This window comes from Gastrolobium bilobum, unplaced genomic scaffold (assembly GCF_033153095.1).
Source record: "Gastrolobium bilobum isolate Gb01-03AN ecotype WA unplaced genomic scaffold, APGP_CSIRO_Gbil_v1 utg1269, whole genome shotgun sequence".
NCBI lineage: Eukaryota > Viridiplantae > Streptophyta > Magnoliopsida > Fabales > Fabaceae > Gastrolobium > Gastrolobium bilobum.
The window spans coordinates 630,332-655,995 of NW_026898540.1; the positions used below are offsets into that span (position 1 = coordinate 630,332).

Here is a 25,664-nt window from a genome sequence, read left to right on the forward strand (position 1 = left end):
GCCAAATGTTGATCCAGAAGTAGTGGTTGGAGTTCATCCACACCTTAATAAATATTTTCTTTTGACACAATGGTAACACTGAGATTTGAAATTATGATCTCGTACAAACTACTTTAATACATAATTTGAATTGGTGGAGAGATGTCACAATTTATTGTAGAGTAGCTTCCATGTGGCACTAGGACTTTTAGTTGATCGTAACATAATTTTGGAAAATTGCACAAATATTTCACAAACTTTACATTTCATAAGTTAAACAAAAATACTCATCAAGTGACTTCTATATACTTAATAATACACATTATAATATATGGTTTGTCAACCATATTCATTATATTCTAAAAGTATAAAATTATTTTGTCCTTAATTTGATTTATTTTGAATTATTTCATATTTTCTATTTTCAAAATAGAAATTAATAATTAATTAAAATGAGATGGATTTTTAAATACTTTGTAAAAAGATATGAACAAATTACATATTACTATATTAAGGTAAAATGATTACCAGTTTTTAGCTCAAGGATAGAAAATGTCTATTTGCAAATTTTTGACAGTTTAAGTAAAGGTTAAAACAATTTTCAACTCATTCTTGCACAAACAAAAAACATGGGTCCTATGGAAGTTAAAAAAGAAAAAGAAAAAAAGTTGATAGCGACGTGTTTTCTCTGCAAAAAAGGATGGAAATCTTATGTAACATGAGAATTTCAATCCCCTTTAAGTAATTAACACATATATAGAAGTTTATCATGTAACTACTTTGAATTTGGATAAAGTTTAAGAGGTATTTATAATTTCTTTTAAAATTATCTATAATATTCATAAACATAATATTATATACAATATTTACAAATTTCATGTTAGTTAATTTTTATATCAACTAATATTGTACAAAAATAATGCATAATATTTTAAAATTTATTAATTAAATTTCTACTTGTTGATTTTCAATTTGTATAAAATGTGGCATTCATGATCAGCATATTAATGGTCATTACAATTTAATAGTTAGATTTATAAATTACTTTACATAAGAAACTATTTGATGGATTTAGGAAATTCTTAGACTTTTTATGTTAAGTTATAAGTGATCCTTGCATTGATTACTATGTGTATAAAAATAAAGCTTTTAATATATTAAATAGAAATTATTAGAACTCTTGAATAACAAATGTTATAAATATCAAAATAATAATTGTGTAATTATTGTAGATTTTTTTTTTTTTCCTTTTTCCCTTTTTGCAAGACAGATTTGATTGTACATATTATAGGGAGTATCTGTCTCTTATAATTAGCTCTTGAAGGAAGGTAATTACTCATACGCCTCTGGATATTGTAACACTTTTTTCATGAATAATTAAGCAATAATATTCTATATTTCATACTCTTACTTGGTTTAGCCCCTTAGTAAGGATGAGCCTGTGGACTCTAATGGACTCTCCTGATAAATCTTCTGGCTCTTTGTTTTTCGGCCATGACAAGAATTTATGTTCTGAATCGGTTAATGCTTAATCATACGACCTTTCGTTCCCTACTCTCATTTATTTTTATTTTTTCTTATCAACCCTCTCTAGGTAAACAATACATACATCAATTAAGGATAACATAAAAAGTATAAACCTTATTTTACACAATAATAATAGATTAAATTTAACACTAACATAAACTTATACACGATCCATACTTGAACTTTCACTCAACTTAAGCTTAAAATTTTGAAACAATTAATACTTAACAATATACAAGTTTAAATATTATTAAAAAAAAGTCTTGCAATAAGATAATCTTGGCACAGACACAGTACATTTCTAAATTACAAATGATTGAATGGAAAAAATAAATAAAACTTTACACAACCTTTTACAAATTACATATTTTATGTCAAACATTACAGATTCTGTAATAAAAACTGCAGATTGAGTAACATATATATACTTATAAAAATCATATGCTAAAATAGTAAAAATTACAAACTTAAAGATTGAATACTTTTACTATTCACTTTATGACTTATATATTGCTCAATTTATAATTTTAAAAAATAAATAAATGAGAATACCAAAATGTAACCTGTAATACTTGTACAATAAAGTCCAATCAGCTCCTTAGCTATAAAAGTCAGGATACAGTGATAGAAATGTCAAGCAGAATTGATTGCCATGAAAAAATGGACACTAACCCGTGGCTCAAATTTCATACATTGTTATTTCTATCACATATTCAGCAAAAGCTGCGGCTCAGTATTGACATCACGGGATATTCTTTTGCTTGATGGGTCAAAAAACAATGTAACAAATAGCACGAATGGTAGTATGTGACATCCAGAATCCTTGATGAGACAAACAAAGTTTTACGAGAAAGGCGAAAACCCCAGAAGCCATTTCCCCCCCTAAAGCTGCAGTGTTGTCACATCATGGCCGAGCATTGATGCTGCAATGCATTCAAATCCTTTCTCTAAGCTGTGTCGGTGTATGTTTAGCCGAAAACTATGAAAATCAGTATTGTATTTCCATTTCATTAAGAAAAAGAGTTATTGTGTTGTGGTGAAGGTAGTCCCTTGGCGTGTTGACTCTCCATTTCAAGAACCATTAAGGATTTCTGCCTCTGATATCGGTTTCTCTTGGCGGCTAATGCTGCAAATGAAACCATAAAATAGTCAACAATTAGTAGAGGTTTTAAGCGTCGAACATATAAGACATAATTCTATATAAAATCAAACATTTCTTGTCATTTGCTGGAATTTAAATGGCTGAAACTAAACATTAACATTAAAAGACAAATACAAATTGGTGGGTACTATGTACAAGGCCACTACAAAAGATTGGCTTTAAATAGCTTCTCCTTGTGGAGATTGGCCCCAACTTGAGAAGTCGCTCAGAACAATGGATAAAGATATGATCCATATTCTGTTAAGCACTTAGCACATGAAGTATCAATAGCTGAAAAGGTAAAAGCTAAGCAAAAGATAGAGCAAATGAAATGAGCAAAGAACTAAGAAATAGAGATCACCCGAATACTTGAAAAGTTGCCCAACTTATTAGCAGTTATAAAAAAATTTGATGGTTTGACAGTGAATCTGAAAGTACCTTATTGTTGGCAACAAGAAATAAAAACCATAAGCTTTTAATTTTATAACCTCCAAGGGGGAAGTGACATCTATATATGGATGCGGAGACAAGTCCTAATGCCGAGCATTTTTTGTTTGAAGGTATTCTTACCTAATTGCAGAAGCACACAGAAAATAATCCACATTCTTGATGCAGTAAAAATTATACAAGAAAAATTCAAAACAAAGTAGTCTTTTCCTAATTATTAACTTAAAAAATGGAAACCATATATTATTATATTCAAATTGGGTCGTCTTCATTGAGTTAAGAGAATGAATCTGCAAGAATCATTTTGATTTACCACTCATAAAAATTTACCAAAATTGTAAAATACAAGTATTTGGGCTACAAATAGCCCATTACAGAGCTGAAAAATTGCAATGATGATATTATAAAGTACATCGACAAAGATGAACGTACACAAGTAAAAATGCCAAGGTACATGATAGAGTGTTGGCAGGAAGATATCATTTAGAATCAAGGACATTCATTAAAAGGCACTGATAGAGGACAAAGACAATATGATGGGCTACCAGCTTTATGAAATTACAAAATGGCCTAACCCAAGAGATAGAAGATGTTGGGAGATAGATTTAAAATGGACTGAGACAAATGATTATTAATGTGAGAAATTTTATATCTTGATTATTTATTATTGTGATTCTCATAGCCGAATTTGGTTTAATAACGGAAAGGTCAAATATGGTTTGTGAAGTTTGATGGAGAGGTACTAGAAGAAATTAAAAGATTTACGTATGGATTTCATTGACCTAGAAAATGGCTACGATAAGGTGCTAAGAGAAGTTTTCTGGAAAGCACTGGTGAAGAAGGGAGTTTGTGTTGCTTATGCGTAGCTATCAATGGTATGCATATTTTTCATATTTAGATCATCAAGGATACGTATGAGAAGTTAAAAATAGTTATGGGTTCACAAAGGATTCCCCCATAACTATAGAATTACATCAAGGGTCAACTTTGAGTCCTTATCTTTTCAACTTGGTTATGGATGTGCTTACTAACAACATCTAAGAGCCTGCGCCTTAATGCATGCTTTTAGTAGATGATATATTCTTAGTTATATATTCTTAGAGCATATTTGACATATATTTTTTAAGTTAAAAGCTACTTTTAAGATAAAGTTAAAAAAAAAATCCCTTAAAAAATAAAGCTAAAAGCTGGTAGATAATTATATAAATTTGTTCTTAGGGTTTTGAAAAGAGAAAGATGAAATGATTTGCCATTTAAACCCAACAGCTTAAGTTCTTGGGTTGAATTGGTTCTTTACATGGTATCAGAGCTTCAGTGTCACAGGTTCGATCCTCATCGCCTCCATTTAATTAATAATTAATTAAGACTTGTGAAATTTTTTAGCACAAATATGGGGTCTGTGCATTGTCCACCCTTCAAGCCCAATGGGCTCTCGTATGAGGGGGCATGTTAGAGATATTTATAATTATTAATGTAGCCTCACCCACCAGCTTAAGCTTTTGGGTTGAATTGGTTATTTACATTTGTTATTAGGGTAAATGATAAAATTTATAAATAAAAGTATAAAATAATGGTAAAATTGAAAAATAAATATAACAACTCTAAAAAGCTGACATACATCTTAAAAAAAGCTCCTCCTAGAAGTTTTTATCTTTTTCTTCATTATAAAAAAGGTTCTTTTTATGATAAGAGCTTTTGTAAAATTATGTTTGGCTAAACTTCTGCTTATAAAGAGAAAATAAGCTAAAAATAAAAGCTCCCAAACAGGCACTTAGTGTTAGGTCTAGGTCTGTCTAACATGTGAGGAAGGAGGAAGTCATCAAGTCAAGTTTAGCAACTTGAAACTTGGAAGTCGGATATCACAAGTTAAGAAGAAGAAGAGAAGAATGAATCGCAAAGAGGTTTTAAAGTAGGATTACAAGATATTCTTCCCCTAGCACAACACAAGAGGATTGTTCTCAATCTCTCACCCACTCTCGAATTCCAACACTCACCAATGTTTGTTTGTTTTTTTTCCTGTCTATCAAAAAAAATTCTGATATCTGCCTCTTTTATAGATTGGTTTATGTCCTTTTTTTCATGCTCTAGATCTTTCTACAATTATTGGGGAGGATTTACAGAGCATGGAGACTTGCACTCTTCAAATTATTAGGAGCCATTCTTGAGACATGGAGACACTCGCAAATAATGATTAGCAGGCAAAGTATTTAAGGAGGAACAAGTCCCAACACTTAGTGGGAGAATCCAGAGAGGGAATCAATGGAAAGCTAGAGTTGTGGTGAAAAGATTTGGAATCACATTGTTTCCGTTTAAAGTAAAAGTAAGATGACGTATATGAAATGTAAGATCAGCAGCAAGATGCATGCTAACATTCATCTGGAGGTGAAATTTGGATATTATATCATACAAGTCAAACAGTTTAGGTATTCTAGGGTAATAAAGTGCCAACAAAGCTTTATGGTAGAAGTAGCCACACAAGAAACACAAACAAAAATACTGCAAAAAAATTCACCTTTAATAAGGATTTACCTTTTCACAATCAGTGATTTAATTCGGTCACCATTTGGAAAACAGTTGAAATTTTGTCTAGTAAAAACACCTTAACTACTAACTACAATGATGTGGCACTTGCTTCTCTACTGATAGTATAGAACATTTTAAACTCTGTTTATTGCGTAACAGAAATGAGAAACTACGTTACCAGTAAAGCAAATAAAGCAATACCATAGTTAGCCCCAAAAAATAAATAAAGATTGACAGAAAAGAATCTTATTGAAATCATACTTACATGTTAGTTCATGAGGCAGAGCAAAATCATATTCATTCCTTCTCCTCCTGACGTAGATATAAACCAGCAGCAGTATCACACAGAAAACAAAAAGACACGACAAGCAGATTGCAATTTTACCCTGAGTAGATAATCTACCATTCTCCCAAAACATAGGACAAGCTGGCAGAGATGGTACACCGCACAAACCTTTGTTGCCAGAGAGACTGAGCAGAAAGAAATCAAATTGAAGTTCGAAAAATATTATTTCTCATTAATTTCAATTTAACTGAACATTTAATAAATGAACCATAGCACACAATCCTTTCCTTTGGTGATAGACTACTTTTGTACCCATTACAACCCCCCCCCCCCCCCCCCCCCCCCCCCCAACTTGGGCAACAATTAGCGTTGATTAATTCCCGAGATGTACCAAATATTAGCCGGAGCATCCATGTAAAACTAACAGGTTTGCAATGGGCTATCATATGATTTTTGCCAAATTATAAGCATATTTTTCATTAAAACAAAGCCTAGACCAAAACAATTGCATGGTCAGTCCTTAGAAAGATTGAAGGTAAAGTAAAGTTGAAGATTTTGGAAATCATCAAATATACTTCAACTTACAAGAATAATGCAACTAGGATATCCTCACACCAAAAATGGCAGTACAAAGCAGAATAAACAATGGGAAATGGAAAGAGGCAGAAGGGAAGAAGGATCTTTTTGTAAGATCTGATAATGAAGCTAACTTTAGCATTGAATGCTTATGACAGATGACACCATGAGCCTAGGTGGGTATAGCTCTGCTAACAATTTATTTTGGATAGCTACACACACAAACACAAGAAAAATAGACAGGACCTGATAGACATTACCCAGAGGCTGCTAAAGTAAAGCTATTAGATTAAAGTCACATACTCAATAGCGCCACCATGCACACCAATCGAATAAAGTTCCTCTGGCACTCTTCCTTCCAATAGGTTACCATTCAATAGCCTGGCATGATAAAATGGATTAGAAAAACAAACTAAAAAATTGTCAGGAAGGCAAAAGGGACACCTTTTTAAGACCATTCACCAGTGGTTACGTGTTATGGCTGTTATCTGCCATTTCTTTTCTAAAATGTACATCCACTTAAGGAGAGGAGAAAAATAGAATGGTCTAAACTTTCAACACCCCGCAACAGCTTCATTGACTAAGGCAATTTAAACACGATAAACAGCTTTTTATTCTCAGGATAATAATATTAAGATGCAGTTTACTTCAATACTGACTAACTCTTGTATTAGAAAAGTTGAAGCACAGGTTTTATTACTTGATCCAGATTCCAGAAGACCCGGATCCACAACAAAAGCAGTAAACAGACCAAATTTAATATCAAGAACACAACATGCAAGTATACTTTCAATGCACTTACAAGAGTGGCAAATTTAAACCTGTAATGAAACCTGTTAATAAAAATTCTGACATTCAAATATATAGACGAAGATTGTTTTTTTGCAAATGCAGAGGCAGTATTCAAAAATATGACTACAAAATAGGTAAAACAGAAAAAGGCCTAACAGTCTGGAATAGAAAATGCATTCAAAGCCACGAAAAAAGAAAAATACCCCATTTTTATAGCCAAGATGACAAGTGACTACTCCCCAGATGGTAAATTTCTACATTCTAAACTTGTTAAGAAACTCTTGCAGTTAGCATTGTACTAAATATTTGTCTTGATAACCAAACAAAATTTCAGCTGTCGTAAAATATAAAACAGTCAATTACATGATGTGGATGGCCTGCATGTTGCACTCTAAATCCAAGGGTTGCAGGACCCTGCCAGAAAATTTTCCAGTCGCCGGAAAATTAAAAGGCCAACAGATGCTTGTCAAAATGAGGTGTTGCAGACGGACTAGCTGGTATTGAGACATGACCAGAAGAAAATAGTGGCTGTGATTCGGAGATTTGCCTCCACGCAATGAGCACAGCGGACTAGGGTTTCATTAGGAGAGAGAGAGACGTAAAAACCCACTCTACTACCAACTTGAATTTTAGGGAGGAAATCTAATTGGGTGAATTTGAGGGCTCGCTACAAACCACACATTGTCTCTCTATATATTAGTGTGGGAATTAATTGCAATGATTCAATTCTTGATATACATAATCCTAATTGATTATATAGTATTTAGATGATATCCTACCACAATCATGCATATCACATATTCTTACAAGATATTCTAACAACTCTAACAACTCTAACAACTGACATTATCACTATGGAAGGTTCGAACTGGAACACCAAATTGAGTTCTGATTTCAAGATAAAAATTTTAAAAAATGAAAAACAAATCATACTTGTTTTGCATTAAAAATAAACATAAATGAAAGTGACAAAATACTTGAAATCTAAATAAGACAAATACGACTACGACCCTAAACATCATAATATATTAAAGCAAATGGAGATGCAGCTCAACTGTAGACTCAACTAGGAAACCAACCACGATATGTTTCCCAAGCTGATAAGACTCAAAAGGCAAACCAGACAACTTGGATAGGATTGGCACCAACTTTGCAACATGTCAAGACTCAAATGAACCAACTAGGCATGAATGGTGAGAGGGGATCCATTACAAAGCAAACGCGAGGTAGGTTAGGGAGCTGGTTGAGGCAATAGGGCTCACATCCAATGCCAATCATTCGTCCTGAACTTCAATCTTGTAGATAGACAAAATCTATAGTAAAAGATACAACACAATCAAGAGAATAGGTCAAACAGCTACAGGAGAGCAAATTAAATGGAGAACCAAGAAAATGAAGAATGGAATCAACAGAAACGGAAGGGAGGGGGTGGGTAATACCAACCCCTTTGGATTGTGTTTTAGAACCATAGCTAAGATGACTATAAGCAAATAACCGAAGGTAGAGATGTTGGAGAAAATATATTTATTACTAGAGATGTAATTAGTGGCACCACAACAGTCGCATTAAGGATAAGATTTGTCGAATTTGCAACCACAACTAGAACTCTTAGACACAAACGCAAAGGAATCCACCAAAGAAGAAGGCATGTCACACTCAGAGGGTTGCTTGGACGAATCTAGAGCAAGGAGGACCAAGCTGTTCTCAGAATAAGGACAATAGGTGAGCCCAAAATTTGATTACGGGAGAAGGCTTTTACGAATTTAAATACTGTAAATAAGCCTACCATTTGGAAAGCGTATTCTAGAAGGAATAGGAATATTTCCTGAAGTCACTTAGTAGGGCCAAGTGTGATATGTATATAAGTGGCTTGTCTTTTCAGAGGTAGGTCAGGAAGTTTATTCATTGAGAATACTGAGTAGTGACTCAGAAAAGGGAAGTGTCCCCTGTAAGGAAGGAGTCCTTGGAATCCTCGTTTTGTTCATTAATCAATAAAGAAAGTAATTCACTCTTTGATAATTCTTTCCCAAAATCTTCTGTTTGCTATTAAGTGGAGATTATTTGTCTGCTTATAATTGCACCGTAACATAGGCAAACCATAAAGTGCCAACAACATGAAAAATGTACTTTGTTACTTGAGTTCCTACTCCCGTATTGCTAAGGGGGCAGCAGCTCACTGAAATCATGTAGTACCCTATGAATCTTCCCCAAATATGCAAACATAGTTCCATCAAACTTCTAAGACGCAATGATACTCATAAGGTTATGGAAAACTCTGTAAATAAAGGCGCTGAGTATCAATCTTCATCCACCTAGAAAGCTCTGCAGTAGGCACAGATTCAGATCTGATACAATGTTAAGGGAAGAGGAAATGAGATATATTTAGTGATATTCGTGTGTTGGGCTACACAATTGAGGCTGCATTATATAGGTGAAAATTAATAATTACGAAGATACTAGATATCCTAATTACTACAAAAACATGATTTTGTTAGCCTATCTAAGGAATGTAGACATTACTAATACAATGAACCTAAATACTATTTACATTACCAAGAAAGAGAAATGAGAATATAAGTGGGGAAGGATATGTAGCGAATGAAGAGCATATATGGCAAAAAAAGAGGAATGGGCTTAGATAGAGGTTCAATGCATCTGCAGAACTCCAGATTTATCTTTTATTTTCTGTATTTCCTATTCTTGTAAGGAGCTAATCTCTGTTGGATTTATCAATAGAACATTGGTTCCTATTAAATTACAGCACCTTATTTCTGTCACCACCTTTATCTAAGCATTAGGAAAAAGACACAGTATTAAATGTTTTAAGAAGAAAGTATTAAATGCTTTTTAGATTTTCAAGATATTAAATGTTTAAACTTTTCATTTAACAGTTTTTATTTGATTCCTTAAACTGTGTCCTAAAGGCACATATCAACAAAACCCTAAATATAATGTAATGGATACTTACACAAGCTGCAAACTTGAAGAGGCTATGCTATCTGGAATGGAGCCTGCTAACTGATTGTTGGACAAGTCCCTAAAGTATTCATTACAAAGAAAACAGGTAAAATGTTAAAATAAATAACAATGCCAGATTTATTTGATATAGATCAGAGCTGCATCATAACATTTACACAAATTATTCTTTTTTCAGAAAATTTTAAATCAATGAGTGACTCCAAAATCTAACTATGCAAGAAATACATATAGAATATGGATATATTATAATATTCAAGTAAACGTCCATTTTGGTCCTCCATTTATAAATGAATGATACATCAAATTGATCAACAACACATTTATTCCAAACTAGTTGGGCCGATGGCAAATGAACACAAATGAAAAGTATGAAAAGATTAAAGGAAAAAAAGGGATATATATATATATATATATATATATATATATATATATATATATATGACACTAGAAATAAAAAAAGCAATAAAAAAATTTAAAAAATAAAGTGAAAATAAAGATAAATAAGAGAAAAATAAGAAAAGAAAAGAAACTAAAGAAAGAAAGAAATAAAAAAAGAAAAAGAAAAAAGAAGACAATAAATGAATAAATAAGAGAAGAAAAATAGAGAGGAAAAAAGAGAAATAAAAGAAAAGACAAGAAAAAAGATAGGTAAAGAAAGAAATAGAGGGAGATGTAAGGGAAAATGACTAAAAAGAGACCACCTTGATCATTCAGTTTAAATTTATGCCATCATATTGTACCTTAAAATGACAACAAATTGGCTCCTAAAATGATGAAACTGATTGCATTTAATTATCAATGAAGGATGATAGGAATCTTCCTTATAGATAGTGAAGAGGCTATGGGCCAATTAATATATCAAGTTTGTAATGCCTAAATCTTGGAAGGTTTACACTAGGAATAGAAAAGGAACACGTGAAGGAGGGGAATGAAGGATGATGTTATGGGAAGGGAAGAAAGAGAGAAGGAGGGTGAGTTGGCAAAATTAGTTATAGAGAGATGAGAAGAGGAAGGGGGAGATCATAATAGAATTTCGGGGAAATTTGTCCCTAAGAGGTTAACTGGGACTAAATTAAAGGATGACCAAAAAATTAATTGTTTTGCCCACACAACAGATTTGTAGCCAGGAATACTTCTGACAAATCAAAATGAGTATGGTACAGATATAATATAAAAATCATTCATGTGCATTCACCTAACAGTTTAAGCTTTTGGAAGATTTGGATTGTGACATGATCAAGGTCTCACTCATACTAGGACTGTTTAGTTGTAGTGTGAGAGAGGATTTCCCAAGTCTAACCCTATCATTAACCAACTATCCCAAAATCTTAAACTCTTGAGAGTTGGTTCATGACATGGTATTAGAACCTCTATGACCAAGTAGTCTAGAGTTTGATTCATGCCACCCCTTTCTTCTAATAAATATTGTATAACTTCTTAGCATATGGTAGGTGGACCTGTGCATTATCCACCCTTCCCAAAAGGCTATCATGGCGGCATGTTAGAAATATAATATAATCGATTAAACACCAAGGGATGAAGCTTAGAATGAGCTCAGCCTATCATCCAGAGATAGATGGACAAACCCAGGTAATCGATAGGTGTTTGGAAACTTACCTATGATGCTTTGCAATAGAGCAACCTAAGCAATGGGCAGTTCAGATAACTTGGGCATATCACTATTAACACTAACCCTTCTGAGGTAGTTTATGGTCGAAAACCTCCTACTATCACACAATTGAGAAGAGGTGAATTTCGAGGTAGGAAATTTGGTTTTTGCGAAATTGGGACCACACAAGCAACAAAAAGTAGCAAAGGGAGTCCATCAAAAGTTGGCTGCTAGATACTATAGCCCTTTTGAAGTTGCTGACAGGGTGTGAAGAGTGGCATATAGACTCCAACTCCTTAAAACTTCAAGAATCCATCCATTTTCCATGTATCTAAACTCAAGAAATTTGTAGAGAACAAATTAGTGGAGACAACTATACAAAACGGTACGTAGGTGCACTCGGATGAGCAAAGTATTCCAGAAACAGTGATAGCAAGAATGGTGGTCAAGCAAGGGGAGGGGGTTACTGTAAAGCAACCAATTCAACTCAAAAACTTAAATTGGTAAATAATGATCATATTAATGATTTTATATTAATATCTCAAATACACCCCACACAAGAGCCCTTGGGCTTGTAGAGTAGATAATGCACAAGCTCATTTTTGGTTTACCCTATGCTAATTTTAACTTACTTTTTTAAGTTTTATTAAAAAATGGGGATGGTAAGTTCAAACTCGTGACCACTTGATCACAATCTCTGATACAATGTGTCGTTGCACATACCTTCTCAGAAATCATAATTAACATCTTATCTTCAATATTCAGTATAATGGCAAAATTAAGTCAAAGAAATATCTTATAAAATATGATTTTTCAGCAAGTTAAAAACTTGGAAGCATATTATCAACTAATCAAATAAAGGACTCCAGTCAGTTGAATTCTGTAAAGCATTTTGCATAACATATAAAAAACCCTAAACTTACAGGTGTATCAAGGATTTTTGACCCAGTCCAGAAGGTATTTCACCGACCAACAAATTAGAACTCAAGTTCCTGCGAAATTAAAGAGAAGCTACCGGATAATTCAAACCAATATAAAACAAGACTAAAGTTTGCCTAGGATCATACATGCTGAAAGCATAAACTTATTGAATAACAATATAGTACAGATGTATACCATACAGGCATCTGGATCCAAAATTGTAGCCAAAATGCATGTACATTGTGCAGTACACTATTATAAATAATGAAGGCATATACATACATATATATATATATATATGGGGAGGGTTCTTTTGACTCCAGATTAAGACTTAAAAGTCTTACTCCTCATCCCAGCCGTTGATGGACGGAAATCAACGGTTGTCATTTGTTGTGTAATTAATAATTAATTAAAGGTAAAGGATTTCTCCAGTTACCGGAGATAAAGTTATCTCCAGTGAGCTCCAAACGACATCGTTTTGGGGCGGAAATCAAGGTGTTTTTGTAATTATAATATATTGCAGGGTTATATTAGTCTTTGTCATTATAATTTTTTAATGTGTTCATCAACCGATCCAAACCGCGAAAACCGAACCGAAAAACCGAAAACCGAATAAACCGAAAACCGAAAAATCGGAAACCGAAAGAAAACCGCAAATTTTAATTGGATTGGATCGGTTTTCGGATGGGTTGATGAAAACCGATCCAATCCAAACCGATCCAATATATTAATTATCCTCTACCTACTTGTCCTTTCTCCAATCATAGCCCAAAAATTTCTAAACTCAAGACTCATTAACTCATCAACTAAACCCAAAAAAAAACTTAGTCACGTCTCATCAACTATAATATTGTTTACTGATATTTTTGTATTTCAATTTTTTTTTTTTACAAAGCCAATATATACAAAAGATGTTATTTGCACAATTTCATGAAATTAATTTTAGGATATTCAAAAAACCGAAAACCGATCCAATCCAAACCGAAAAAAATTGGATTGGATCGGATCGGATTTGAAAAAAAATCTAAACCGAATGGATGATTACATGATCAAACCGAAGGGATTGGATCGGATGAGTTTTGCTTCCAAAACCGATCCAATCCAGACCGCGAACACCCCTACTTATAACCCCAAAACGACGTCGTTTTGAGCTCACTGGAGATAACTTTATCTTCGGTGACTGAAGAAATACTTTTCCCATTAATTAATTAGTACGACTTCCTAAACTATAACCATTAGATGGGCGGAAATCAACGGTTAAGATGGAAAGTAAGACTTGTAAGTCTTACTCTGGAGTCAAAATATCCCTCTCCTATCTATCTATATATATATATATATATATATATATATAGGGATAGGATCATTTGACACTGGTGTCAAGTTTTGAAATTTGACACCAAATCTCAACCGTTGATTTCCGCCAATCAACGGTTATCATTTATTGAGAATTACAGTTATTAATTAATTATTAATTCCAATAAATGATAACCATTGATTGGCGAAAATCAACGATTGGGATTTGGTGTCAAATTTCAAAATTTGACACCGGTGTCAAAGGATCTTGCCCCACATATATATATATATATGGGGTTTACATTCCTGCAGCTGTTGTACGTGCAGCAATCAAATACTTGCCATATATATACTGAAAGCATTAAATGCGGGGAATCATAACCATACAAAAGATGAAAACATTAAATGAGGGGAATCATAACCATACACCTGTCGTTGCTGTACGTAAAGTGGCTGCAGAAATGATTTTACCTATATATATATATAAGATTGAGGGTGGCACAGAATATTGAAGGAATTCTAATGATGATGTTAACGACAGAAACAAATTGAGAATAGTGTCCATTTTCGTTCATCGGGTATAAAGTAGAAAGAACTTTTTGTATATCATGATTCTGTCAACATGATTGTAGCCACCATAATGGGGAAAAAAAATGTGGAACGAACCAAAGCTGATCATTTTGAAAATGAATAATTCATATTGTTTTGATAGAAGAAACCAAGATAAGCCACACAAAATATAATGAGAGCACAATAATAACTGCAGACTGTGACTACCGCTTGAACATATAAACCGCAAAGCACTTCAAACAAGGGGAAATGTTATAGACCGACTTCAATTGATGCAACTACGTCTTAGTACATGTTAACCAAAAACATCCAAGCCACATGATGTGAAAGATGACTTGCATACGTAAACATTTGGCAGCTGATACTTACAAGCTTACCAAGTCTGACAAAAGACTAATCTGGTCACTAATGAACCCTTTCAAGCCTTGACTGCCCAGATCTCTGAATGGAAATTGAAACAAAGCTATAGTCAAAGCTTTAGGAGAGAAAAATAAATTAAACGAAGAAATTAAATAAAGGGAGAAGAACTATTGTTCAACCATTATTATTTTCTTTTATTTTGTTATTATTATTATTATTATTATTATTTTTGGTTTCAGAAATTTAAATATGCATTTGTAGAACCGGAGTTGAACCCATAATCCACTACCTAACCAAGCTTTTCGGCGGAAGGAGTGTTGATAAGCCCAAAAGGTGTTTGACAGGATAATTAGTATCGGAGGAAAATACTATTTGTAGTTTTGTACAAAAAAGAAGAAGAAACCTTTCTGATACAATGATACGGCCACAAAGATATCATCATGCGCACTTTAGATTCACCCACCATCCCTATATTTAGCACATGGAACCTACCCCACCATTAACTTCACACATAACGTTTGAGATGCCAATAACTAAGAAAATTTACCCCACCATTAAACCTTACACATAAAGTTTGACATATCAATTATTAACAGAATTGTTAAGACTCCTTGTATACGTAGCACTAGTTATCTTTCATAAAGCCAATTAGAAGCTCAATTGCATAACTTACGAGACTGGAAAGGAATGCTTACATTTGACTTATCACCAGAGCAGTATTATCCTTACTCATACGGCATGTAACTCCCTCCCAAGCATCCCAATTGGTAGGAGCACAAGGATCACCATTCCAACCCATTCTTTCAGGAACCCGAAGCGAATCTTTCAATGCTTTCATGGCAATCACTGCAGCCAAAGCCGGAAGAAGAAAAAAAAAGTCATTAAGCGACCACAATTCTTGGGTGGTTGCTCTTCAGTCAACAAAATTTTGACCATGTCATTCCTTCCCCAGTGTTAACAGCAGTAAATAAAAATAATTACCCAAAAACACACACACAACAACAACAACAATCACCTAAATAATTGGTAACTATATTTGCACAAATTTCATAAATCACAACTCCCTACCTAAATTTCCGTTTACAAACCAATTCATGACTTCGATTCACAGTCACACACACAATTATTTACAAGAAAACAAAGAAGAAAATCAAAATCAGATTCCTTTTGGGCATCAAAGTTTCCGAATTTGCACGGAATCTAAAAAAATAAAAACCCTCTCTAAATTTCGGCAGAGATTACACCCACCTTGTTGAGGAACAGTGGAAGGATCAGTGGGGACCAAAGCATAATTCTCAATCCCACAAATGAGAGGCGCACCCACAACACCCACAAGCTTCAAGCTCATCACACTACTACTCAAATTCTTGACCGTGTGATGCCAAGTAAACGCAGCAAAACCCCCCACCTGCTTGTATATGTCAACCCTGGTCAAATTCTCACCATTGATGAACACGTCAAACACCCTCTCCCCCGCCCTCCTCACACTCCCTTCAATCTCCGCAAAATGCAGCCACATCAAGTAATCCAGCTTCGCGTCCACGTTCAATTCGTACTCCAAAATCCCTCCGCCCTCCTCTGCGGTCATCGCCGTCGTCGCCGCCGTCTGGTACAGCTTCGTCGGGAAGTAATTCGGCTTCTGATCAGTCCCGCTAACATCATTCCTCGTCGACACCACAATCAACCTTCCGCGGCCGCCACCGGAGCTCGTTCGGAACTCCGAATCTGACTGCCAAGACCGGCCGAACCGGTCCACATCGTTGGTCAAGCCAGGACCCCACTGGTCCGACCCGCAGGACAACCGTCCGTAGTTCACGAGGATAACTCCGTCGTCGCCGGCGGAGGCGGAACCATAGGATTCCGGATCAACGGCGAAAATTTCAAGCGAGGAAACAACGGGAGGATCGGTGGCGAAGCTGTAGAAGCAAACTAGGGCTTCGCCGGTGAGAATGGAAGCGAATAGGTCTGAGTACGCGCCGTCGCGAGCGAGGGATTGAGGCCAGGGGGAGCGCCAGGAGAAGACGACGGTGCCGCGGACGGAGACGTCGAAGGAAGGAGGGTGAGACTTGCCGTCGTAGTTGTCGTAGACGACGAAGGTGCGAATGAGGTAGCGTGAGGAAGAAGAGAGGGAAGGGATTTCATAGCAATTCTTCTTGCCGGAAGAGATAGGGAAGAACCGGAGAGATTTCTCTTGAGGTTGGTGGAAGCGGAGGGGCTCGGAGACGATTGCGGTGGCGCCGCCGGTGAAGAAGCGGTCAGAGAGCCACGTAGTGTTGAAGAGATCGGTGGTGTTAGTGGGAGTACCGCAATCTATGTGATAAGAGAAACCTGTGAAGAAAAAAAAAAAAAGGAAGAAAGAGTGTTAAGATTTAAGAGTGTGAGTTTAAGAGAGAGATTAGAGGTTCTTACCATAATAAGAAGAAGAAGTGAGAGTGGTGGAGGTGGTGATGATGCACAATAAGAGGAGGAAGAAGAAGAAGGGGAAAGTGAAAGTGTAAAAGAGAGACATTAGTTAAGAGTGACAATGTGAGGGGCAAATGGGTAATGTAATGTAATGTAATGAAGATTTGAGGAGTGGAAGAAAGAAAGATAGAAAGATAGAGAGACTCCCAGAGAGAGAGAGAGAGAGGTGTTTGTTGTTGGTGTCTGTGACTTTGTCGGTTTGTGTTGTGCTGTCTGTGAGAATAAGAAAGAGAGAAGGATTATAGAATGAAGAGGAAGGAAGAATGCACAGATTGGTGCTAAAAGTTTTGTGACTTTTTTTTGTTGTGAATTGAAAATCTGGTGTGCATTATGCTGAGCTAGTAATAGTAGTCTCTTTCATGGTTGCAGCTTGCTTGCAGTTGGGGATGGTTAGATTGAGAAATGAGTTAGGGAGAAGATATAGCAATTATTAGAATAATCCAAACAAACCGAGTTAATTTTAGAGAAATGGTTTTAGTTTACGACTTTGGATATATTTACTTCTCTCTCTCTACGTGAGCGTATGTTACCAGTTAAAGATGAGGAGCCTGTTTATGGTAGCCGTAAAAGGAGCTTTATATGACAATAATGAATGCACGAGACCAAAGTGAAGTCACCTCAAGTGGATTAAAATACATTAGAGTAAAATATTCTTCATTCTAAAACTTCATAATGTCTAACCTCATTTGGTTAAGGAGGCTACTATTTAAATTTTAATCCTCCATAAAATGGTCGTAGGCGCCTACGATAAAAATATGAATTTTTAAACGGATTTACTAATCTCATGTTACATAAGATAGTACTCTCACGTGGGTGACACAAATATGTAGAGTCCACAATTTAAAAAAAAAAGAAAAAATTAGCATGAAATTCTATAAGTGTATGACATAAGATAGGTATGTTATGCAACATGAGACTATTATTTTCATTTTTTAAAATACCTTTTATAATTTTATTTACCGGTAAAAACACTTTTCGCATTAATGAATTAACCATAAAAAATGAATCAGAGAGACGTGGGTAAGGAGTAACTACTAACTACCTTAGTTGAATTGTAAATGCAACTACAGGATAGATTAACCCTGTTTGAATTTGTGGAGAAATGAAATTAAATCAATATAGGGCAAATGAAGAGCGTGTTTGAATTTTGTTTTCAAAAATAGTTTTTTGATTTTCAAAAAAAAAATATTTAATAAGGCTTATTTTATAAAAATAATTCTAAAAATTATGACTGTTTTTTAATTTTTAGAATCAAATTTAAAGAACATATCTAAATTATTTTTATTTTGTGTTTTAACTTTTAACTTTCAAAATAAAAATAAAAATAAAAAACACTTATTTTATTAACTATTTTAAAAAACAGTTTAAAAAAAAAACAATATCAAACAAATCCGAAATCACCCTTCCTATATAATCATTTATTGAAGAAATGAATAGTTTTAAGAATGATTGTAAATGTAATTAAGTGACTTTATATATTTTATTATACTAATCAGTTATAAACATATAATTTGGCAAAAATGTATTTTTCTTACTAGTATAATTCTGAAAATGTATTATTTAATATAGTTTTATTACAAGAATGATTTAGGCATGCTAAGTAGTAACTCCTAGCCTGAAGGCATCTCAGAAGCAAATGGATTGGTGAAAGCGATGGCAATCCAACAGAGGTCGCACTCAAATCACGGATCTTTGTTTGAAACAAAATTAGAAACATAGAGAGAAATCAGACACAGAGAGATTGGGAAGAGAGGATTAAGAAAAATAATGAGACATTAAGAGAGAGACTTCCAATATTTTCTTCTTTTTTATGTGATCAATAAGCTAATAATATATAGAATTATAACTTTAACAAAGATGGCGAAATACTAATTTAAATTTAAAATTAATAACACTCATACGATAACTCCTAATAAGATAATTTAAACAACTAAAATAAAGATAAACTAATCTAATAACAAACAACTAGGATAAAAGAATAATGATAAATATTAATCGCTACATTCCATAGCCCTTCAAAACAATCTCGTCTTCAAGATTGAGGTGGGCCTCCGCCAGTATCAAAGACGAATCATTGTGTTTGCAATACACGAAGGGTAGGTATCAAGCGGAGTTGCATGAACTACCTCACTTGGAACCTATTGAGAGTATTGTCATTTTTAAATGTTTTTCCAAACTCTCCGTTGGACATCCTAACCAAAAAACCAACATCGAATCCAATTTTGAAATTAGCCATAATATAAGGAAATCCTTTATTTGCTATAAATGCATATCTTCAAATCCTTGAATAAGGTCAATTTCATCAAATCCGGCAACCGGAAGTAGCATTGTGACATTGCCCAAGAATACCCTTTTGGTTGTTGAGTAGCTAGTTTCAATAGATATCCACGGAATGCCTTTTGAATTTGATGGTTGCAATTTCTTTATTCTCCTCGATCTATCCTTTGAGCAAGCAGCTTAATCATCTGGCATGTTTCTTGCATTGCAGTATAATTGTTGTGCACATTGTTGATACTCTAAACAAGGGTTCATTTTTTTTAAAGTTTGCTTTAGATAACTTTGTCTAATGTTCACCAAAACGATATTGTTTTGAGGCGAAAATCATAGTGTATTTGTAATTTAAATTTATTTCAGAGTTATAATAGCTTTTACCATTTTAATTTTTCAACCCAAAAATGATGTCGTTTCGGTGAAAATTCGAAAAATTTGTCTAAAGTAACATTAGATATTTTTTTCTCTTTAAACAACTAAGATAAAGATACATTAATCTAATAACAAACAACTAGGATAAAGGGATGATGAGTGCTATAATCTTCATACAAAAATGAGTGAAAATTAACGTTGTTTCTTCATACAAGATAGAAGCTGAGAATGGAAATCACATACAAAAAATAGATCAAATTTTAATAAAATTAAGACAATGATTCGCAGATGAACGCAGGCTTACGTCCTTTCCTTCTTCTTCTTTTTTATCCCAAAACTCTGCTTTTCTAAAAAGAAAATTTTATTTTATTTTTATAATTATATACGTTTTATTTTCGGGATTAATGTTTCTTATGTTATGTTGTAAGAGATAATTTTATTTTTTAAATACACATGTAAAAGTGTGTGAGACTTATATGAAGCTATTAAAGAGAAAAGAGAGAAAAAAGGAAAATATATATCCCACATATATGAGAAACATTATTCCCTTTATTTTAATCATGTTAATTATTATTACCTTAAACTTTATATATTTATGGGGTAAGATATTGTAACAACCAAGTATAGTTACTACCAATGTTACTACCGATCAATTTCACTATTAGATTGGTTATTTTGATCCGACGGTTCAGATTTGATACTTATATTCTCTACACATAGCCGCCGCCACTGCCCATCATCGCCGCCGCTGCCGTGTCGCTGCCCATCACCACCTCCGTGCCTCCATTGCCCCTCTCACTCTCTACCTCTTCGTCGCCGCCTTTAATCCTTTTTAGAGTATATAATTAGAAAAGGGGTGACAAGAATTTTTTTTTTGCGGTCAGAATTGGATGCCACTTTTAGATGCCCGTTGTATTTATCTTAATGAAATCAAATTTTACAGCCTTTGTCTTTGTTTTAGCTTATTTTACTGAATTTTAATATAAAAATCATGAATTCTTAAATAAATTAGGGTTTATTTTATTTTGCCAATGGAGGCTGAAGGCGATGGGCAGCGTCGGGGTGTTAACGAGCCGAGTTTTGGTCTTAACGGGCTGAGCCTGTGTTCAAATGTGTGAGACTGGCCTTAGCCTGTTACCTGTTACGAATATAATATCAGCATGTGGCCTGGCTCATTTACAAAAAATAAAAGTCTTGTTTAGCCTGTTTAAAAAAAATAAGACAACAAAAATTTATCCAAACAAAATATACAATCAACAGCACTAGTAATTCCATAAATATTCATAAATTTAATGTATATCCAAATAGCATAATATAAAACAAAATCATTTAAAAAGTCTATTTAATTAATAAAATGGGATGAAATGAATTGAGAAGAGAGAGAGGGCTATCACAAGTAGTATAAAAAATAAAAAAATAATATATTAGGCAAGCCTGAGAGGCTCTAAGGCCGAGCTTTTGAATTGGAGTCTGAGGCCTTTTTATTAAACTAGCTTTTATACAAGTCCAAGCCTGGGTCTAACAATCAATTTTAGACATGTAAGCTCAGGCCTTCACGAGCCGAGCCAAAGGCCCCTGGCTCGTTTAGCACCCCTAGGCAGCGATTAAGAAAACACATGACTCAAGTGATTAGTAATTCTCCAAACTGCAGTGATTTTCTTCCTTTTGCTGCAGTGATTAGTAATGCTCCATGACTCGAGTGATTAACTGCAGCGACGAGGCGGTAGAGTGAGAGGGACAGCGACAGCGGCGATGGCAGCGGCGCGGCGGCGGCTATGTGTAGAGAATATAATGAGAGGGAGAGAAGGGAAGAGAGAGAAAGGAAGAAAAAGGGGCTATGTAAGTATCAAACTGAACCGTCGGATCAAAATAATCAATCTAACGGTGAAATTGATTGATAGTAACTATACTTAGTTGTTACAATATCCTACCCCAATTTAAAAATAAGAACACGCTTACTTATTTTAGAGGAATTTTTTCTAAAAAGAGTTATAATATTCTCTTGAAAAAACTAGTTTTATTTTTATTTTTTTCCATATCATTTAGCTATTTATGATTATAGTTCATATGCTTTATTTACAATAAACAACTTATATTTTTTCAAGGATACAATTAATCAAAACAACTTGTCAAACGTTTATTGCTTGTTGATAATATTTAAAGGGTTAATGTTTCTCTTGTTATAAGAGATAATTTTATCTCCTATACACACATAAAAGTGTGTGGGTCCCATGTGGGGCCATGTAAAGAGAAGAAAGAGAATAAGAAAATATGAACCCCACATGCTTTTATGTGGGTGCATGAGATAAAATTATCTCATGATTTTTATGTATATATGACTTTCAAACATTTATAATAAAATATTTATGATAAATAATGTAGGGTCATGTAAAGAGAAGAAAGAGAATAAGAAAATATGAACCCACATGCTTTTATGTGGGTGCATGAGATAAAATTATCTCATGATTTTTATGTATATATGACTTTCAAACATTTATAATAAAATATTTATGATAAATAAATGGAAAATATTACTCTCATTTCACATAAAATAACTATCTTATGTGGTAGAGAGAAAATAGATGGATCTCACTATTACAAAAAAAAACACAAAAAGGTGGAATGTGAAAATCAAAGTGAGAGAGCATGAGAGAAGTTATCTCCCACAACATGAGAGTAATAAAGCCCTAAATAAAATATTTACGAGAGAGAAAAAGAAACAGTAATCCCTACGGGAAATGTTTTACTTATTACCTTTTTTTTTCTTACTAGTTCTTACTACCAAATCTTAACCGTTGATTTCCGTCAATCTAATGATTATAATTTATTGGGTCACATTTATTAATTAATTATTAATTTCAAAGAAAAGATAACTGTTAGATTGACAGAAATCAACGGTTAAAATTTGATAGTAAAAAGTAGTAAGAAAAAAAATGTAGTAAATATAACCTCCCCCAATTGAACTTTCAAACATTTATGATAAAATAGAAACTCATAAATGTTTGATAACTCACTGAGCTATCAATACCCTCGTGAGTCCCATAACAACTCTCTAACAAATTAAAAAATTTACCATAAACCTGCTAGGATTTATGCATGTTGTATCATTGCCATCACCAAGTGTAGCTGGGGTTTGTGCCGTCTTTAGCTACTAGCTTGACGTTTGTATTACCCTCCTTTAATGGAGCACATTTTCAGTGTATCGGGAGTAGGTACTCTCTTTCCTAAAAAGGAAAAAATGAGGTTATAGAAGGAAATAACCATAAAGGTAGGGGTAATATAAATGTGTTACCTTTTTTTTCATTTTTGGTAGAAGATGTACCAAATGTTCAATACATTAGTACATAAAATATTTTCCCTTTAATGGCTCATCCAGGTTGCTTGCATTTCCAGTTTTTATACCTATGCCACCAAAGGATAAGAAAGAGATTGTTCTCTTTATAAAGACCAACATTCTTGTCTTGACAAGGTTTGATACGGGTTGAAGTCAGAATTGTGCCCCAACTAATAGCTATAGTTGTTGGCCTAGTAGTAAGCAGTCGATCCAACAAAAAACTCCAATAGAATCTAATGTCTCCAACCAAAGTCTAATTTTGAAATTATTTTAAGACTTATCTTAGTCAATCTACCATGCTTAATGTGCTTTTAGCCATTTGAACACTCTCAAGCATTTTAGATATCAAGAAGTTGCTCTGAAGCTCTACTTGTTATTTTTGGACAATGAAATTAAAATGCATACTATTTTGGATCAGTTGGGCTTATAGTTAGCCTAACACACTAGGTCACATCTCATTTAGATGAGTAATAACCTAATGAGATCTCGCAAACCAAGAAATGTTTCTGAATTGACTTATATACTCCATAATCATTATAACGATAATTCTCTTGATCTCCCTATAAACACGGGGTATGTTCTCAAGAGACATGCCTTCTTCTGAACCCTAAGATCAAACTTTTCATTACATATCTTGACTCATACCTCAAGTGATCAAGCATGTCTCCTTTTGCTGATCACTCCTATTAGGCCATAGAGCAATCCTTCGATTATCCTAGGATCGAACACATATGATGCTAAAAATCAACCATGGACGTACAAGAACAAACTCTTGGTGTTAAGACAATAGGAATTTAGGAACAAGGAAGAGAGGATCTGATCTTCCATGTCACTCAAGTAGCAACTTGTCATGGTCTTGAGTTTCTTTGTCTTCCCAAGTAGTACTTTCTCCTGTCAAAATATCATCATCTGAACTTGTTGGAGAGTGAAATATGTAAACCCATCAAATTTCTCAATATCTACCTTTAATGTTATTGTCAAAGTAAAACCCATTGAGAACCTATCTCTTGATACTTACTTATTAGGGCAACTAAAGAAACAATGTGTAGAATATAAATTATTATCAAAGTAAAATATAATAGAAGAATAGGAAAGCACACAAAGATTTTAACATGAAAAAATCTAACAAGTGAAAAAAATTATCAACAGAAGAAGAAACCTCACTATGTCAACGTAATAGTTACAAGATTGGAGAAGATGACTTAAATCCTATCTCTCCAAATACAAATATGTTTTTGAAACTCAAAATGCAACACTTTATATAATGTGTAATGAAATAAAGTTTGAGTAAAAAACTACTACCCTAATAGAACTTGGTGGATGCTTTAGAGGAAGTGCAACAACTTGGTGTTCAATCAAACAATAAAAAGTGAGGAAGCATTAATTAGAAATGATATGGGTTATGGGAAAATAATGAAGCATGGAGAAGTGCTTCTAATTTCATAAGGACCGGAACAACATCCCAAGTCTAAAAAGTTTATTACTTGAACCTTTCCATGTGAGGATTGGATAAAAGTAAATGTTGATGGATATCATGTGTTAGAAAAATGATGTTATAATCATTGAGAGAGAATAATATGTGTTAGAGAAATCACTTCAACAATACATACAATTCCATGAAATACTCACAAGAATTTGAAACATACAATAACACAAAGTTAAAGTGTACCATATGAAAATATATGAATGCAATAAGAAAAAATCCGAACTCAGCGTTGAACACTTTGTCCTTAAGATAATTTTTTTTATTTCTATGGTGCCCAAAATTCGTGGACAATTGTTTCTATTCTTGTGGCGACACTTAACATCATTTTTCTAACATCATATTCCTTGCAAGGACAAAGTTTTGGATGTGGAGGGATGCTACATGACTATAGAGATAGATGGATTGCACGTTTTTTAAAATTCTAGGTCGACCCGACCTGGTCGGGCTGAGTTTTACAAGTATATACATATATTTTCTAATTTCTGAAATATAATGTTATTATGCAGATGTGGCACTCTCAATGTATTATTCGTTTTCGCTTTTTTAGAAGAATGCCTACGAGATTCGAAGAGCTTCAACTAAAATAATTTAATCGTGTAGATATAAGTCAATAATTCGATGTGTATAGCTACCTTCCAAATTGATGATCACGTGAAGATTCTTTCCTCTGGCATTAAGTGCTAAAAAAAGGTTCAATTTATTAAAGAACATTTTGTTGTCATATCAGTATGAGTC

General features: G+C 33.8%; 1 protein-coding gene across 1 annotated transcript; it reads right to left on the reverse strand.

Annotated features, from left to right (window-relative positions):
• Nucleotides 1-2,104: 2,104 nt before the first annotated feature.
• On the reverse strand, nucleotides 2,105-17,678 carry LOC133317270 (receptor-like protein 4). The gene is made up of 9 exons (XM_061519126.1): nucleotides 17,413-17,678; nucleotides 16,252-17,331; nucleotides 15,699-15,849; nucleotides 15,013-15,084; nucleotides 12,783-12,851; nucleotides 10,240-10,308; nucleotides 6,783-6,860; nucleotides 5,883-6,088; nucleotides 2,105-2,632 (listed from the first exon to the last, which is right to left on the reverse strand). Exons 1-9 carry the CDS (start codon nucleotides 17,510-17,512, stop codon nucleotides 2,517-2,519), a joined length of 1,941 nt encoding a protein of 646 aa, XP_061375110.1. The 5' UTR covers nucleotides 17,513-17,678; the 3' UTR covers nucleotides 2,105-2,516.
• Nucleotides 17,679-25,664: the final 7,986 nt, after the last annotated feature.